The sequence below is a fragment of the Lemur catta genome, chromosome 6 (assembly GCF_020740605.2).
Source record: "Lemur catta isolate mLemCat1 chromosome 6, mLemCat1.pri, whole genome shotgun sequence".
NCBI classification, from domain to species: domain Eukaryota; kingdom Metazoa; phylum Chordata; class Mammalia; order Primates; family Lemuridae; genus Lemur; species Lemur catta.
Genome location: NC_059133.1, coordinates 69,876,744 through 69,894,798, shown reverse-complemented (window position 1 = coordinate 69,894,798; position 18,055 = coordinate 69,876,744). Strand labels below are relative to the sequence as shown.

At 37.1% G+C, this 18,055-nt stretch overlaps 1 protein-coding gene across 2 annotated transcripts in view; it reads right to left on the bottom strand.

The window, feature by feature from the left end:
- The window catches only part of LOC123639885 (protein O-mannosyl-transferase TMTC1), a 255,121-nt gene that overhangs the window by 224,994 nt on the left and 12,072 nt on the right, over nt 1–18,055 (bottom strand). Inside the window, exons 2-4 of one of the 2 annotated variants that reach the window (XM_045554096.1) lie at nt 13,144–13,321; nt 4,117–4,190; nt 1,298–1,474 (exon numbers count right to left, since the gene is read on the bottom strand). In XM_045554096.1, coding sequence (XP_045410052.1) covers nt 1,298–1,474; nt 4,117–4,190; nt 13,144–13,321 — 429 coding nt within the window. The remainder of the gene's footprint in view (nt 1–1,297; nt 1,475–4,116; nt 4,191–13,143; nt 13,322–18,055) is intronic. The other variant, XM_045554097.1, reaches the window with a different exon arrangement.

Sequence of the window (18,055 nt, the reverse complement as noted above, 5' to 3'; positions counted from 1 at the left end):
CAACGGTGACTAGATGAAGAGAAAGGAGAGCGTAGGCAACAATGGGCTGGAGACCAGAGGAGACACAACTTCAACGACAACATTAAATCAGCTCTGGACTGGACCACATGACAGAACAAATTGACAGTCGGAGATCCTATCTTTTTGCTGTCAGTGAGACGTAGGAGAAAGAAGTTAGGAGGTAGAGACAAGGTGAATGCAAGAAGAAAGTAGAAAGGGATTTACAGGTTGTTCTCTAAAAGGTAAGGCACTCGGCAGCTCTGGCTCATAGTTTTCTTGGCACGAGCTTGAGTCACAGTGATCACTGGGCTCCTTCCTTTTACGTGCCTCTGAGACTTACTGAGAGCCAGCAGAGCTCCACACTCTTAAAATTATCTCCAACTATCACACTCCCAGGCAGGAAGGTGATCAGAACTTCCTGACTCATCTCAGTTTGTTGCCATTCAAAAGTACTGCTCTTGCCTTCATGTCAAGAAATATACAGATGTAAGAAGTGGAATAAAAAGGCAGGATTATTTTTAAACATAACATTTTTCATCTGACAAGACAGGAGAATACATCAGCCCTATCTTTAAAAAGTTCAGAAGTGAGGGCCTTATAATTACTGGAAATGGGGTCTGCTTGTAAAATTGTTAGTAATTATGGATTCGACGGGGGAAGAAAATTACAGTATGTGCTTGAACTTTTAATATGCCTCAGTGATTCTTTGTTGTCTATAAGCTACAGAATAAAATGAGCATGCCTTAAATTTTTTAAATGAAAAATGGGCCACCAAATAAGCTTGTTCTTTAACTTGAACATGATGTGTACCCATTCCTCTATGGTTTTAGACTGGCTTTTTGTGGAATTCCACTAGGTGCCTCCTAAAACTCTTAGGTAACAGCATCACTATGACAGCAAACAGGCTCCAAGTTAGCAGTGCTCTTTGATGGATGACACTCATTCCAATGAAGAGATTCAAAGCAAGCTGTTGAAAGCTGTTACCATTTGCAACCACTTCTCTGTGTGAAGCAAGCTTTTCTCAACAGTACACAACCAAAACAAACGAGCAATATAAATGTGCAGTTATCATAAATACGTTTCAATTCTAAAGGTGAGGCTCGCAAAAACTTCACAGTCTTCACTGATTTTTATAAGAATCCAAAGAGTTTGAATATATAATCCACTAAGATGAGATTACACTGAACAAAGTGTTATACTTTTATTTTTTTAAATGAAAGTTTGGAAAATACTGCTTTAAGTCATTCTTCTCTGCCCTTCACACGTGGCTTGATATCAAAACTTTAAAATGACTTACGACTTCTCTTGCTTGTGGGAGAGGGAAAAGAGGTCATAAACCAAGCACACTCCAAACACCGTGACGCCTGTCTCCTTCACCAGCATGGCACAGGTCCCCAGAAACAAGCTGAGCAGCAGGAAGAAGGGAGAAGCCGTGGGAGGGAAACATTCCCCAGCACAGCCCTGGTCCAGACTCCTGGGAAAAAAGTTGGAGGTTCTATTAATCTAAAAAGGAATGTGGGTCTCTAAGAAATATTACCTTTTAAAAAGAAGATGTAACGTCAATTTCATTTGTATCCTAAGTAATTAAGTAGGCGAGCAGAGATTTCTTCGAGAGTGTTCATCATGGAGTTATCTAAAATTGCTAAGATGAAAACAAGGAAATGCCCAAGAACACTAACTTTGGTACTTACATTATGGTATATACTAATTCTCATAAAATAGGGTATATAACAGATGAGCACTAAAAAGCTATTTAAGAAGCTATTCATACCACAGAGACATATTTAGTGATATGGGAAGATGGTTAGGTGAATACATTTTAAGTGAATAATACGAGTTATTAAACCACATGCATGAGCTCTGGAGCCAAGTTCCATGGGTTCAAATCATAGCTCCGCAGTTAAGGAACAGGGTAACATGGGGCAAATTACTTTGCATCTCTGTCCAAAGTTCCCTTATGTGTGAAATGGGATGTTTTGGGAAGGACTGAATAAATAACTTATTACATATCAAGTGTTTATCATCATCATCTTCTGTACACAAAACAAAGAAGTCAGTGGGGATTTTATACATATATAAATACAGACATACAACTCCCCCCAAAATATAATCAGCACTTCCCTCTGTGATGAAAATAACATTCAATGACCGACATTTCAATTCAGACATTTTTCTTTTCTTTTGGCTTATCTGTATTTTTAAATTTCCTTTTCATGAGCATGTATTAGAAAAGTTTGTTTCTCAGTTTACTTTCCAGCAAAGATTTTCAAAAACTCTCCAGTGCTATAAAGTCTTTGTTTCACCTTACAAAATAGAAGTGGCCCCATATCAAGAAAAATCACTGTTCCTTTCAGCGGGTGCCACACCCACTGGCACCTACTCTTTTGAAGTAAAGACCAATATTTCTGCAGTTGTGATGTCTTCTCCTTAGTGTGATGTCTTAGAACCACTGCATAAAATTACATGCAAAAATTTGCACTAGACAGGCTTTTGTCTATTGAGTTGGTCTACAGCTTAAATTTCTAAAAGTGAGAATAGCATGCGCAATAAACCTGCAATAATACGGCTGATTATTACACAGATGCAGGTTTGCCTACTCGTGTTCCTAGATACATCAACCACACTGAAAAAGCCTGGGAGAACAAGTTTAAACTAAAAATCTATTATCAATTCTATTCTAACATCAGAGTAAACAGGAAATGATTGTTAAACTTCAGCCTATATTTTAAGATTTCATAACACCATATCATATGGTTAAGAATGCAGAGGGAGGTTACAAAGCCAGGAGCAGAAGACTGATACTATACTAAGAAAAGGTTTTGTTTATGCAAAACAAAACTTCCTAAGACTTAATTCATTTCCTTCTTGACTCAAAGTCTAAATTGGTTTATAACAGGGTTTCTCAATCTCAGCACTATTAGCATTTTTCTGCCAGGTAATTCTTTGTTGGAGGGGCTTTCCTGTGCATTGCACGATGTTTATGTAGCAGCATCCTTGGCCTCTACCCACTAGATGCCAGTAACACCTCTTTAGTTGTAACAATCAAAAATGTTTCTAGATAGTGCCAAATGTCTCAGGCAGGGGCGGGGAGGGGGTGGCTAAGGGAGGGAGAGAAATCACCCCTAATTAAGAACCACTGGTGTAATCAGGCGTGGTGGTGCATGCCTGTAGTCCCAGCTACTCGGGAGGCTGAAGCAGAAGGATCACTTGAGCCCAAGAGTTTGAGGCTGCAGTGAGCTGTGACGGCACCACTTCACTTCAGCCTGAGTAAGATCCTGTCTCTCAAAAAATAAAAAAGAACCACTGGTTTAGAATAGTGTTCCTCAAACAGAGTCACTGGGCTTTGTAAGATTACAGGTCAATGAACTGATCCAAAGATCAGGGCTCACAAATCCGTAACCAGGCATCTCCCTACCAAGCAAGGCAACAAGTTGACCTGCCCCTTTTTCTGGGCCATGCCCTGACCCCGCTGCCCCCATTTATATTCTCTTTCTAACCCACCCTTTCCCACATGTGGACATGTCACAACTCAGGTGAGAGGATCTGATCACTCTGGGATAAAGATGTAATAATAATGGGAAATTATTTGACTGCTTTTTTTCAGTTTCCCAAAGCAAACAATTTCTGCATTTTGATGAAAGTATGTGGAAATTGGCAAACTACAGTTGAGAAATACTACTTTCTATTCAGCCTTGTTATTTTAAGCTCTTAGCTACTTTGGTGAGGATAATAAAAAGGAAAAAAATTAGGACCAAATGAAAAGGAGAAATCAAACAAATTATAGGCAAACAGAACAGAGCACTGCATCCAGTATATTTTGGCTCAGTGCAAAGATTTGAAATTCCATTCTCAGTTGGAAACTACAAGTAAGGGGAAGCAAGAAGCAAGAGTTTGGGCTCCCAGCACTGGGAAAGCAGTCTCTTTAAAATGCCCGGAATGGGCAAGTAGAAAACAGCCCAGCACTGGATAAGGAAAGCGTTTCTTCTCCCTGGTCCCCAGAAAGCTCACCGAGCATTATCACAGACAGAAGCCCCCTCCTCTCTCAAGCACATGCTCACAGTGTGCACACACGGCATGGCTGTGATCACAGAGAAGGGCACTCTTAGCCACACATACCTATTGTAGGAGAGAAAGGCCAAAAGAAACAGCAGACACGCTAACACGTCAGCTCTGCCAACAATCCCAGCCACCTAGGAAGTGTAAAAAATAAAAAAGTAAAAACCTCAGAACATTACTTTCAGAAAACCATTACGGAAATACAGTACAGAGATGTATTTGTTTCAGATGAATGAAAGCTATAACATAACAGAAAACACATTGTTCTTGAAATTCTGATATATGGACTAACCACCTCTGATTATCACATACATTTAACAATCAGTTTATAGAAAGGAAAAAAAAGGAAGGAAAAAGTAAGATTTTCATGCTTAACTTTATTTTTAAAATCTCTTCTACAGAGGGTCAATTCACAGTATCAAAATTTATTCATTTATTGACTTATTCAAAAGAAATTTTTGAGTAATAATTGGGGGTCAGACGCTGTGCTAGACTTTGGGCACCAGAGTGCTGATGGAGGAGAGGATATTTACAGAGCACTAGAAAAAAATAAGCGGAGTAATCAATATTTTTGACAAGAAAGGGAATGAGTTTCAAGTCATGGTTGCTACACACAAGCTATGTGCGTGCAAGTGTGTGTGCACATGTGTGCATATCTTTCATAACTCTGTCACTGACAGTGGCAAAGAGCCATCATGACACTAACCACAAGCCATTCCCCCATGAAAGAGAACACCAGCTCCTGGGAGAACTGGCTGATACCAGGGCTGGGGCTGGGGAGACTCAAGAGGAGCTTAGATCACCTTCTCACATCAGAAACTAAGAAAGTGCTCAAAAAATGACAGTCAAAAGGACACACAAAGAAGCCAGTGATGAGGGGCTCCCACTGACCAAATCTGAGACAATATGAATATCAAAATAAATAAGGATTGTAATTATATTACAAACCATTAAAAATAGAAATCCATGAAGCCGCACTGATAATAAATAGTCATGTGCAGCATAGTAACATTTAAGTCAACGGACCACATACATGACAGTGGTCCCTTAAGATTATAATACCATATTTTTACTGTACCTCTTCTGTGTTTAGATATGTTTAGATACACAAATACCACTGGGTTATAATTGCCTACAGTATTCCACGCAGTAACATGCTCTACAGGGTTGTAGCCTTGGAACAATAGGCTCTACCACATAGCCTAGGTGTGTAGCAGGCTATACCATCTAGTTTTGTGTAAGTTACTCTATGATGTTCACACAATGATGCAATCACCATTTCTCAGAATGTGTCCCCATCATTAACGAATGCATAATGGTATGCAGATGAATGAATGGATACATATGTAAATACATACACACATACGGCAAACAAGAGAATGGGAAAGAAAGGAGAGCTCTTCCTTCATTTAGAAAGCCAATGTGGAAGGCAAAAAAAGTTGATCTCAGAGAAGTAAAAAGTAAAAGGATACTAGGGGATAGGAAGGATAGGGGGAAAGGGAAATAAGGAGAGATTTGTTAAAGGGTACAAAATTACTGCTAGATAGGAGAAAGAAGATCTAGTGTTCTATAGAACTGTAGGATGACTATACCTTGCAATAATATATTATATGGTTTCAAATACCTAGAATGTTCCCAACACAAAGAAATTACAAATGTTTCAGATGATGGATACATTAATGATCCTGATCTGATCACTATACATTACATACATCAAAACATCACTATGTACACCATGACTATGTAACAATTAACATATGGCAATTAAAAATAAAATATAAAAAATGTTATAATCATAAAAAGCCAGTTAATGAATGTGGAGGGAGTAGTACAATTAGAAAATAACCATTTTGCTTCTAGAACAGTGAAGACTGGAATGAGTAAGAAACATCGAAAATATCAATGGATGCCAAATCTAGTGCATGAAAATTTCTAAGGCGCAAAGTATTGGCACGGCTTCAAAGTGGCTCTTCACCAATTATTTATTAGCTGGAAAAAATAAAAAAAATACTAACACTATGGGAAAACTGCATTATATTGCATTTCACCTTGACTGGGGAATCAAAAATAAAATCACTATTCCTGAGAAGGATATATCATTTATGCAGTATTCTAGCCAAGGACACATAACCTGAATATAACTATGAGAAAACATAAACATTCCATAAAAATATATAAATACATATATCATACTAACAAATTACAATTTTATATTAAATTTTACAACATTAACATTTTATCACAAATTAATTAATTCTGATTTATATTATATCACGATTCTTAAGTATATTACAACTTGTAATCTATCATATTACATAAATTATCATATACCATAGGTATATCATACATATATTATATATGCATATATTATATTTAATATATTTTAATTACATATTACATATTCTGTATTTACATACAGTATATTACATAGCATATATTTATATTATTTTTATTTATACATCATAATTTTTATATAATATACTATACCTATAAACCATGTTACAAATTATAAACATATGAAATGTATTATATACTGATATAATTATATAACATATATTGCAATATGATAAATACATTAATAAAATATATAGATTCTAAAATAAATTCTAAATCATATTAAAATCTATAAATTATATTATAGAAAGACAATACTGGTAACCGTTTCAAACTAAAGGAGACTAAAGGACACTAAAAATAAATTAGTTTTAGAAAATATGCAACTAAATTAATAAGGTGTAAAGGGGCATGAATTATGCAACCTAATGTCAAATGCTTCAGAAAATATGTAATATTTTTATATATTGAGGGGGAGAGAGGAAAAATGATAAAATCAATATGGCAAAATGTTAAAAATTAGTAAATCTGGAGAGAAGAGTATAGAGTCATTCTCTATATTTTTTAACTTTGAAATTATTTCCAAAAAATGTGTTACTTCAGAAAAGAACTGAAATGCAAGAGGAGTAGAAGACAGGTGACACCATAAATCTCTGTATTATTTTGCTACATAAGATGTGTGTGTATTTCTCTTAATTTTTTAAAATGCGAGAAATAAAATTACCAAAGAAAAAAATAAGCTACCAAAATGCTTCCAAAATAAGCATAAATAAAATGCTTCCCCAAAAAAGGTCATATCAGAGCTAGTTGAGGAGGAGCAGCTGACAAGGGAAAGGACGAGGGCTGACATTTTGGGCACAGAGACAGCACCAACCAAGTCACAAAGGACCTGAGGTCCACGGTGTGTTAGAGAATTGATCAACAATTCATAGCAGGCAATAATTTTCTGGAACATATAGCAAGTGTTAAACACTTGTGGACGGGTCACTTGCAAAGCTCAGATCTGCTCAGTCTACACCACTGCCTCCTTGGGTATTCAGCTCAGCATCACATGCAAAGCCTCCTGAAGGTTAAACACAGGCCAGCTCGCCAGCAACAAAGTCTTGGGATAAGGCCAAGCGTCTGGGTCCAGAGGGGCACTCATCACAGCACAGCTGATGTGGTCAGCTGCAAGACCTGCAAGCTGTTACTGGGTGTAGCAAGTTGGAACGAGGCAATCACAAGCTAGGCAAGCTGAACTAATGTGTTAAAGGCGTCCTGCAGCCCTGCTTCTCACATTGCAGCCAGTTTGGAAGCAGCAGCAGTGGAGTGTGCCAGTTGGATCTGCCCAGATATAAAGAATGTAGTGCCCTTTGGAGGAGAAGCTCAGAGAGGGTGTTGAAATGGTAGTGCTAACACTGACTGGCTCTCTTGCCAGTCCAAAGCACTAAGCATGCCTTGAACACTTCCTCTATACCCTTGTTGAGCTGGGGTCTTTGGGGAAAAAGGTTAGATATCTAAAAACAGGTGCTTGTCATCAAGTACCATATGTCTAGACCAGCCATTCACAGTGATTCAATTAGTCAAAATCATCATGTTCAGTAATTGTGTATTTGATTCCAGTTAACAAACATTCTCCAAGTGCCTCTTCTTTGCCAGGTACTGTGCCAGCTGGAGGAATACAATCAGCCTCAAGGAGTTTAACACCTGATGGGAGCCCAAAGAGGGTATTCAGTACGATACAGGGGAACTATGTGCATCATAAGAGGAGAAATCATTACCAAGAGAAAACTGAAGAGATTAATTTTAACTAGAGGATCTGGGAAGGCTTCTTGGAAGGGCTGGCTTTGCAAACTGAGACTTACAGGACAGACAAGGAGGATTTTGGGAAACTCAAGGCAGGAATGTGAAGCCTAGGCCCCGAAGAGAACAAAAATGCATTCCAGGTAAAGGAGTGTTTCTGGAAGGGGAGGCATGAAGTGATGAAGAACATGCAGTCAATGCAAAGAAGCGGGGAGGGACCCCAGGAACCAAAGATGGAATGTTAAGTGGGAGCCAGCTGACGTGACTCTACGGCAATGTAGGTTGAATTGCAGGGTGCTGGAAAGTACAAACGCAATTGGTCAATTCATGGTAAGTGAGAAATACATGCACATGGACGGCACGTATTTCGGCCTCAAGCTGCAGGTTTCCATCACCAACGGGGTGGTTGTAACCTGGGGACTGCAACCTCTAACACACATTCAAACACTGGAAAAACATCAGTGAACATTAAGTGGACAAAATTCATCCAGATCGCCTAGCAAGGTTAACAGAATCACATGTGGAAATTGCCAATTAGGTCTTAATTTGCCCTCAAAACCTGTTATTTTTTGGAATATCACTCACAGAATTTGTATGAAGTATACTATATGTATAAGGTTTTTTAATATTTATTTTATCTACAAGAATGAGTTCCATTAGTGTCAGACAGGGCCAGGAATGCACACTTAACACATGGCAACAGCTACAAGCCAGACTGATTGATTAGATCACGACCAATTTTCTCCTATATCTTCCTGTTTCAGTTCTGGAAATGTTGACCTTAACCTTCAACTCCATGTGTCGGTGTTCCCTGCTCTTACTTTCAACACGACGTAAGTGCATTCCTTCTAACCTATGACATCTCTATGATTAAGTTTAATTCTCATAAAAGAATTACAATCACTTCCCTCATTTCCCAACTTCTTTACTGATTTTTCTCATAATTCAGAAGAACATATAAATTTCCCAAGAAATATACTGTCAGAAAACCCTTCCAATAATCTCAAGGGCTTACATGAGGAGAGTCTGGGTCTACCTTATTTATCACTATCCCCTGCACTGACTATATGACAATCACTGTATTATAGCTATTCAAATATTTATTGAAAGATTGAGTAAATAAATGAATTTGTCCCAATTTACTTGAATTGGAAATAATTTTGCTCTCTGCTACAGTTTCTGTTTTATTACAACATATTGCTTTGTCTTGTATCTATTCATGTGCATGTTCTTTGCCTTTTTGATGAGCTTGTGAACAAATTATGAGTAGGGACCCTGCCATTCACCCACATACTCCCCTGGCACCAAGCAACATCCATGGGTTCTGCATTCCTAAATTCAACCAACCAAGGATCAAAAATACTGAAAAGATAAATAAGTAAATAATAACAACAAAAAATAAAAATAAATACAGTATAACAACTATTTCCATAGTATTTACATTGTATTAGGTATTATAAGTAATCTAGAGATGATCTCAAGTACAGGACTATACATGTAGGTTACATGTAAACACTACATCATTTTATATAAGAGACTTGGGCATCCTCAGATTTTGGTATCCTCAGAGGGCCTGGAATCAATCCCTTGAGGACTCCAAGGGATGACTGTATTCATTAACTATTTGTTGATTGCATAATTAGTTAAGCAAATCCTTAATCATATCAACATTTTTATACTTAATCATATCAATGTATTTAAATTAAAACCCATCCCCCAGATTTAAATCTTCCATTGTTCCGTTTTTGTCCTTCTTTAACAATACTTCCCAGTAACTCCCTCTGCCACAACACCAAGTTCTTTTTTAAAAAAATAATTTACTGCTACATCTTCCAGAAAGTATACCTCTTCTTCCATTTCCCTGTTCTCCTCCTTAGAAACTTGAATTGAAATCTATAACTAAATAACAGTCTCTCCTTTGTACTTCAAAGTATAAATTGTTTTGTAGGTCAAATTTCTTTGCCTCCCTCTTACATTTACCCCATCTTCTTGTGAATGAATGTAAATACTTTCCCTAATGTCCTTCCCTAAATAAATGTCCAGCTCTCACATTCCTTAGCCCCTTTAACTGTGTTACTGTAAATTTTTTTCAATTAGTACAAAACCTTGTTGAAACCCTTTCTTAAAGATTACTTTGTAAGTAGAATTTTTCTGTTTTCTTAGAATCCAAACTCCACCAGCTCATGATCACACTAAGATTGTCTGTATTTTATGTACTCCTCTGCAATAAAAACTGTTACTGCCCTACTTATTTGTTCTTTCCTGTGATAATTGACCCCAAGATACTCTAGGAACAGTTTTTCAGCAGTACTTGAAGAATTAGCTGTCAGAAATATAATATTGTCTATGGTCTTAGATTGAAACATCCCACCGGCCCAGCACCACATATTCTACACAGCTAAGAGAATTTATCCCTGATTGTTTTTCTTCACTCTATGTCCAAAAATAACATGAAAAACTTAAGTATCTCTCTCATCTTTTTAAGTTCATATCTAAAGTTTTTCATCATAATTTTAAATATGTGAAAGGATCTAACTGCCCATGCATTATAATTATAAATTATTTTAAATAAGATCATAATGTTACTGTTTTAAATGTACCAAATGGAGTCAGAACACTATAGTAACTTGAAGCTCACCACCCTCCATTTACACGAACACAAATAACGTAACAATTTATACTACAAAGTAAAATCAAGAGACTATTACTTAATTACAGATTTCAATTCAAGTGTCTAAGGAGGAGGACAGAGAGGTGGAAGAAGAGATGTACTTTCTAGAAGATATAGTGATAAACTGTTTTTTAAAAAAAAGGCCTTGATGTGGTGGGAAAGGGAGTTACTGGAAAGTATCTCCCTTTCGTTAAAGAACAAAAATAGGACCATAAATTATCTTCTTTAAATAGTAGACATTTTATCTGCTTTCTCTTTAAATTCATACTTCCATTTTATTTCCCTCTCAGCATTTTTTCTTAATGTATTACATAGTTATGCTTAAAAATATTTTATCATCCATCTCCTTATAATAAAAATATATGTAGTTAAACTTACCATGACCATAAGTCTCTGTTAAATTGTTAATTTTGTATTACTATTCCAATTATTATTTCACAATTGTTTGATACATCATAAATGAAATAGAAAAAATAATTGTTAACTATAAAAATTTACCTCTTAAAAATACAGATATAGCACATTTCTTTTCAATAAATTCAGTAATCTGTGGCTGAATCTTACCTTTTGCTAGAATAAGACAGCATGCAGTATTAATTCTATTCTTAGCTTTCATCTTTATAGGCTGCTCACATAAATGAGAATGAAGTAGATCTGTTAGAGCAATGTCTTAATTCTTTGAGCTCCAAAGTTATTGGCAAATATCACATAATAATTTATCCTCTTACTTAATTTTTAATGATTTACCAGTTGACAACTCAATCAAGCCCTCCTTTAATTTGGTCAAAAGTAAAGAATTTAAACCACCCATCATAAGAGGAGTTACCTGTCATTCACAGTTCCTTAAGAAGTACAGCAAAAAGGCTTTCCCAAGACTTACAGAAGGGCTATTACTTATACCCCTTATTCTGCCACTTAGAGGCTACCTTGTTTAGTCCACAATACTCAGAAAGGGTTGGAAAAATTACCTTTAACAACGTAATTTTTTATAAAGCTATCTTTTTTCTTTATCACTCAATCTAAACATGTTTGTCAAAACTTGGGCTTGTAGGCTTAGAATTCTGTTTGTGGAAAACGTCCATCACATAGCCTAACCAGCAAACCAGTCCTCATCTCAAACCAATTAGTCAAATCAGACTTCTCGAGTTGGTTCAAATAAACATATTATTATGCAGCCCCATGACAACTATTTTCCTTCTGAATTTAGAACAGCAACACAGGCCACCAAACCTTATTTCTAACACCATGTTGTATTCTCACAAAAATATGCACAAGAGAGGGAAAGATGTGAAGTCCTACTTTGGGTTTATAACGCCTTAAATGAAGGATGCCATGTTGACACCAATATATCAAATTGCTCCTTGTAAGGAGCCTCCAAGGTTTGTCCATGTGGGGCATAGTAAGATTCTGATGTATGGGAGGTATCTGTTATTGTCATCAAAGTGAGAGAAGAACCACTGAGAAAGGGAACAGGGAAAAGTGATACAAGGTGACACCTTTACTGTAGGTGTGTTCTCAGGCAGGTCAACGTCAGGAAAGTACACAGAGAGATGTAAGCAAACTAGAGCTCTGGAAAAGATTCTTTTAAAACTGTGGTGCCCATGTATCCCTTTGAAAGTCTCTGAGCAATGCACATAAAACAAACCAGCTATGCTTACTGAGATGTGAAGCAAGGTAGGTTAATAATGCCGTCTCACTCACTGAACAATTAAGTAAATATTTTAAAGAGGGCCACAGATCCACAAACTACCAATACTTTCTAAATAACTTTCTCATCATCCACAAAATAACTACACTTCTTATTAAATAACTTGGGAAACAATGTGTAAGGCTCCTACGTCTGTCTTTCTAACTTGAAGAATGTCAGTCTAACTTTTTATGGGCCTCTCCCAGCACATACGGTTCTGTATTATAAACATTATAAGTACTAAGCAGAGTGAGCAAAGGTAAAATATAAATGTAGAGCAGGAACAATGACTCAGCATGCCAAGTGTCTTAAAATGGTCCTTGCTGCTGCAAACACATTAGGACTTACATTTTTCACAAATAAAAAACTGTGGCCATTCATTACTACCTGTAATAATAACAGCAGTTATTTAGAAAAGCGGTTAAATCCAGGAGGTACAATACAGCCAATCTGAACATTCAAAAAGAAAAGTTGTCAAGTACAATGGTTTGTATATAAACAATGTAGTAGAGCTTTGAATTCACGTGGTTTTAAAAGGGGGGAAAGATGGGTTTAGTTTATGTATACACATATATATAGTCTTGTTATTTCACTGAGGTCCAATTACACTCACCGCCTCCGTGTGAATAGGATGCACAGCAAAAAGCAACGCTGTAACAAAAGCAAGTCCACGATTCTTGAAGACGGTTTTATCACAAGTGTACATCAGCACAAGAGTCACTAAGCAGTGTAAAATTACATTTACTGCATGGAAGTAGAATGGGTTCATGCCAGTCAAAAATATGTTTAGCCTGTAAGAAAAAAAAGAAAGAAAGAAAAACCTGCATTAGCTGCAAACATAAGCACAAGGAAAGCAGAGGGAATCTATCACCTTAAAAGGATAAGCTATCCAATTAATTATTATTAAATGATCCCCAACATCAGGCTATTTTTTATATTTGAATATGTGTCACTTTCTTCCTATCTCAGAATTGTCCTATCTACAGAAATCAATGCACGCACAATACAATATTACTTTAGAAAACTTTGGTCTCTCCAAGAAGGCAGGCAATCAGGTGCTAAATCTGCTTTTCCCTCACTCCATGGCTAATGCAAACACACCCCTACAATATTCTTGCTTTCACTGTCAGCTCTTCCTAAGCAGCTGAGTGTTCAAAGGCAAGTCAGAAGTACTGTGAGTCAGAGCCACAGCCACCAGAGATGAACAGAAACCATGAGACCGGGATTGTAGTCACAGTTGCCACAAATGAGGCACGAACGTGTTCTCTCACCCATGGTGCCACCAGAAACCACGTTTCCAGATTATGCATCTGGAAGCATCATCTAATTACCTTCCCACAGGGGGATCTTCAGGGCACCTACATGGTAGTACTAGCTGCAGCTGAAATAAAAAGATGAGCAAAAGCATAATGTTTCAGAATTTGTATTAAATACTTTGTAACATAAATTCCCACAGATCTCAGAACCTGATTTCTAAGACTATGACAAAGAAACTAAAAGAACCACAAAGAGAAGGGAAATCAATTGTTCAACATCTTACAAATTACTTTCATGAGGCAGAAAGTAGAAACTTCACAGAACAGAGAAACTTCTGGAGGTTGCCTTAAATTTAATCACAGGACGTTATGTCCCCAACTGAGTCTGCAGGGTCATAGAAAAAAATACACTTGTGCAGGGTATATATTTCTTTTGGGGGAGCATATATGCCCTAAGCGGTATTGCCTATAGTGGTCTACACTACAGTGCATTTTATCAAAACAGGAATGACAGGTCTTCACTCTCGTGCCCTTGGTCTGCTTCTCTTATAGAAACACTCCTTTTTGCCAAAACAACTGAGAAAGGAAAAGTCAACTTTAGAGAGGATATGCATATCCTAAATAATTGACACAATTCAAGCACAGCTTTAACCTACAGAATTTTAAACATCTCAAGCATTTGGACACCTGAATCCAAATGTCATTGTTATTGAGAGACTCCATTTTCACTCCCACCAAAGTCATCACAACTCTAACTAAGCCTAGAAAAATGAATTGTTGCATCAGATCCAACTCCAGGGCTCCGGTGCAAGATTTGACCTAGCTGTATGTTGGCAGACCCACAAGTTTGCGCACACCCCAGCATCCTCAATACAGGAGCCTGGTGGGAAACAACCCTTCTGGGGGGAAAGAGGAAGGGGCAATAAACAAAGGAAATGGCAGGTCCAACTAAAGCAGGGAGAACAGCATCACATTCCAGTACAGGAGGATCCCCAGGTGGTGGCAGAGCTGCTGGAAATCAGAAAGCCTGGGAGGGGCGAGTTATTAAGAAAGGCAAGACCCTGGTTGTGCAGAAGCATTTTAATTCAATCAAGTCCCATTTATTTATTTTTTTTGTTGCTGTAATTGCCATTGGAGTCTTCTTCATAAATTCTTCACCTAGACCGATATCTAGAAGAGTTTTTCTAACATTTTCTTCTAGAATTCTTAGGGTTTCATGCCTTACATTTAAGTCTTTTATCCATCTTGAATTAATTTTTGTGAGTGGTGAGAGATATGCATCCCAACAACCTACAAAATGGGAGAAAATATTTGCAAGCTATACATCCAATAAAGGACTAATAACCAGAATCTACAAAGAACTTAAGCAAATCAGCAAGGAAAAAATCAAACAACCCCATTAAAAAGCAGGCAAAAGACATGAACAGAAGCTTCTCAAAAGAAGATAGATAAATGACCAATAAACATATGAAAAGATGCTCAATGTCACTAATCATCAGGGAAATGGAAATTAAAACCACAATGAGATATCACCTTACCCCAGTCAGAACAGCTTTTATTAAAAAGTCCAAAAACAAGAGATGCATGGATGCAGAGAGAAAGGAACACTTATATACTATTAGTGGGACTGCAAATTAGTACAACCTCTACAGAAAACAATATGGAGATTCCTCAAAGAACTAAAAGTAGACCTATCATTTGATCCAATAATCCTACTACTGGGTATTTACCCAAAGGAAAATAAGTCCTTTTATCAAAAAGACACCTGCACGCAAATGTTTATTGCAGCACAATTCACACTGCAAAGATGTTCAATCAACCCAAGTCCCCATCAATTCATGAGTGGATTAAGAAAATGTGATATATGTATACCATGGAATACCACTCAGCCATGAAGGATGACTTAATGCCCTTTGCAACAATTTGGATGGAACTATAGACCATTATCCTAAGTGGAATATCTCAATAATGGAAAAATTAACACCACATGTACTCACTATTAAACTGGAACTAACCGATGAGCACACATGTGCACAGAGGGAAGTAAAACTCAATGGAAATCAAGCAGGGAGGAGGGGAGAGAAGGGATGGGCTAAAACCTACATAACAGGTACAGTGAACACTATCTGGGTGACAGGAACACTTTTAACTTTGACTCAAGCATTACAAAAGCGATCCATGTAACCAAAAACATTTGTACCCCAGTAATACTTTAAAAAAAAATTAAAAAAAAAAAGAAGGGCAAGAAGACCCCCAGTCCTCAGAGAACTTGGATGCAGTTCTCTAAGGGCCCATACCCCTGAGGCTAATTTTACACGTTTTCCACTTCATCAAACTGAGCTTTCCAAACCAACTAATAAGCCATTCATTTAAAATTCACTCACAGCAGTGATGATGAGGAAAGAAAACAGGTTGATATCACATCTGATTGGTGGATGTCCAAGGTGGAAGGTCTCTAGGTTGGTAATATGCATCAAAGTCTTTAAAAGGCACGTGCCTTTTGACCAAAAATTCCACTGCCAGGAATTTTCCATAAAGAAATAACCAGAAAAGCTATTCAAAGATTTTATATATGTGTGTATGTGTGTGTGTGTGTGCATAAAAATGCATTTCATGGTGTTAATTATAAAAATGGCAATAGAGAGAAAGGCAAGGCATCTAATGAGCCAAAATCACTGACATATTTGACCATTTCCACAGATGCTGACATTTAGGTCATAAATTTGGATAATCTCACCATTTTAAAAAAGAGAGCAAAATACTTATTTTTCCAAAGTGTTTGCTATTCAACTATTCAAAAAGTAAAAAGCATCATCAAAGATGGTGTTATTACAATATGACCCTACTTTTTATGAGGTACTTAACACACATTCCTTTCCCCTTCCAAAAATGGTATAAAATGGTAGGTTGGCATGAGTTACCTTTGTGGTCCATATGCATCGTACCTAAAAATGTGCAAGTGTTATCCATGTAGATTATTTTGGAAATTGGTTAGGACCAAATGCCTGTTATTTCATGTGAATTCAATTAGATCCCAAAATATAAAAATAAATTGATGAATGAGAAATCCCTGCAGTAACAAGGTAATGGTGTTAAGGCTTCTCACCTGCTACCTAAGACTGGCGACTGTAAGCTTTAGGAAATCACCCAGAATCTGGAGTTAGGAGAATTTTACAGATATTTAAAAAGATGGAGAGTGAATTCTCCAAACTATAAACAAGTGAGCTTGAGATGAAATGGTAAAAAAATTTTTGAACGTATCCTATAAGTGCAGAGAAAAGAATCTCTGATTCTGAGAGCCAATGTGAGTTCACAAAAAGGGGGTTAACTGATTAACTTCATAATTTAATAGAAGAAGGCATGTGATGGATGTATCACATCTTTATTTTAACAAAGGCATTTATCAAAATCTCTCAAAATCTCCCTGCATACAAGATAGCCTAAGATGGATTTGCAGCAAACACAAAGAGTACTGAATAATAAATCAATGTCTCCTTGAGCTGAGACCTCCAGTGTATGTCACAGGGTTCTGATATTACCTCTGTTCTGTCCTCTGGTTTTAACAAAGACTTAAATGAAACTATAGAGTATATGTTTATCAAGATTACAAAATGCTGTATCTGGAAAGGAAAGCTAATATACTGGAAGACTGATTGAGATTCACCAAGAGTTCCAATGGCTGAAATTATTAGCTAATTCTAACACAATTAGATAGAATAGTATTAAGAGTCAAGACCCACATCGGGATATAAAAAAGAACAAAATACTTGCAATCTAGATTAAAACTATACATATGTATTGGCCAGGGGCTTTTACGTGACCTCAACCCAAAGAGTTAATGTGTCCTGGCTATCAAAACAGACCAAACCACCAACAAACTGACAGACAGGGAACTGTACAAGTCAAACTATTTTTCATTTTAATTTACTCCAACAGGTATTCATCGGGCACCTACTATGTGTCAGGTATGATTCAGGGCCCAGAGATAAAAAGAAAAGTAAGGTATGGCACCTGTTTCCAAACAGTTAACAGCACAGCAGGAGCAGGTGAGGCAATTAAACAGCTAAGTGATAATGAAGGAATTCTGGCAATGGAAGAAACTACCAGGTGCAGAGACGTGAAGAGGGAGGTATTCTATCTGCAGGCGGGAGAGGCAGGGTGAGTGGTATCCAATGTGGGGCAGCAGACCCCCAGGGTGGTCCTTAAACATAGATCACCTTCACAGGAGAGCTCCAGGGTGCTAAGGGGGGAGAAGGAGGTGCTCCGAAA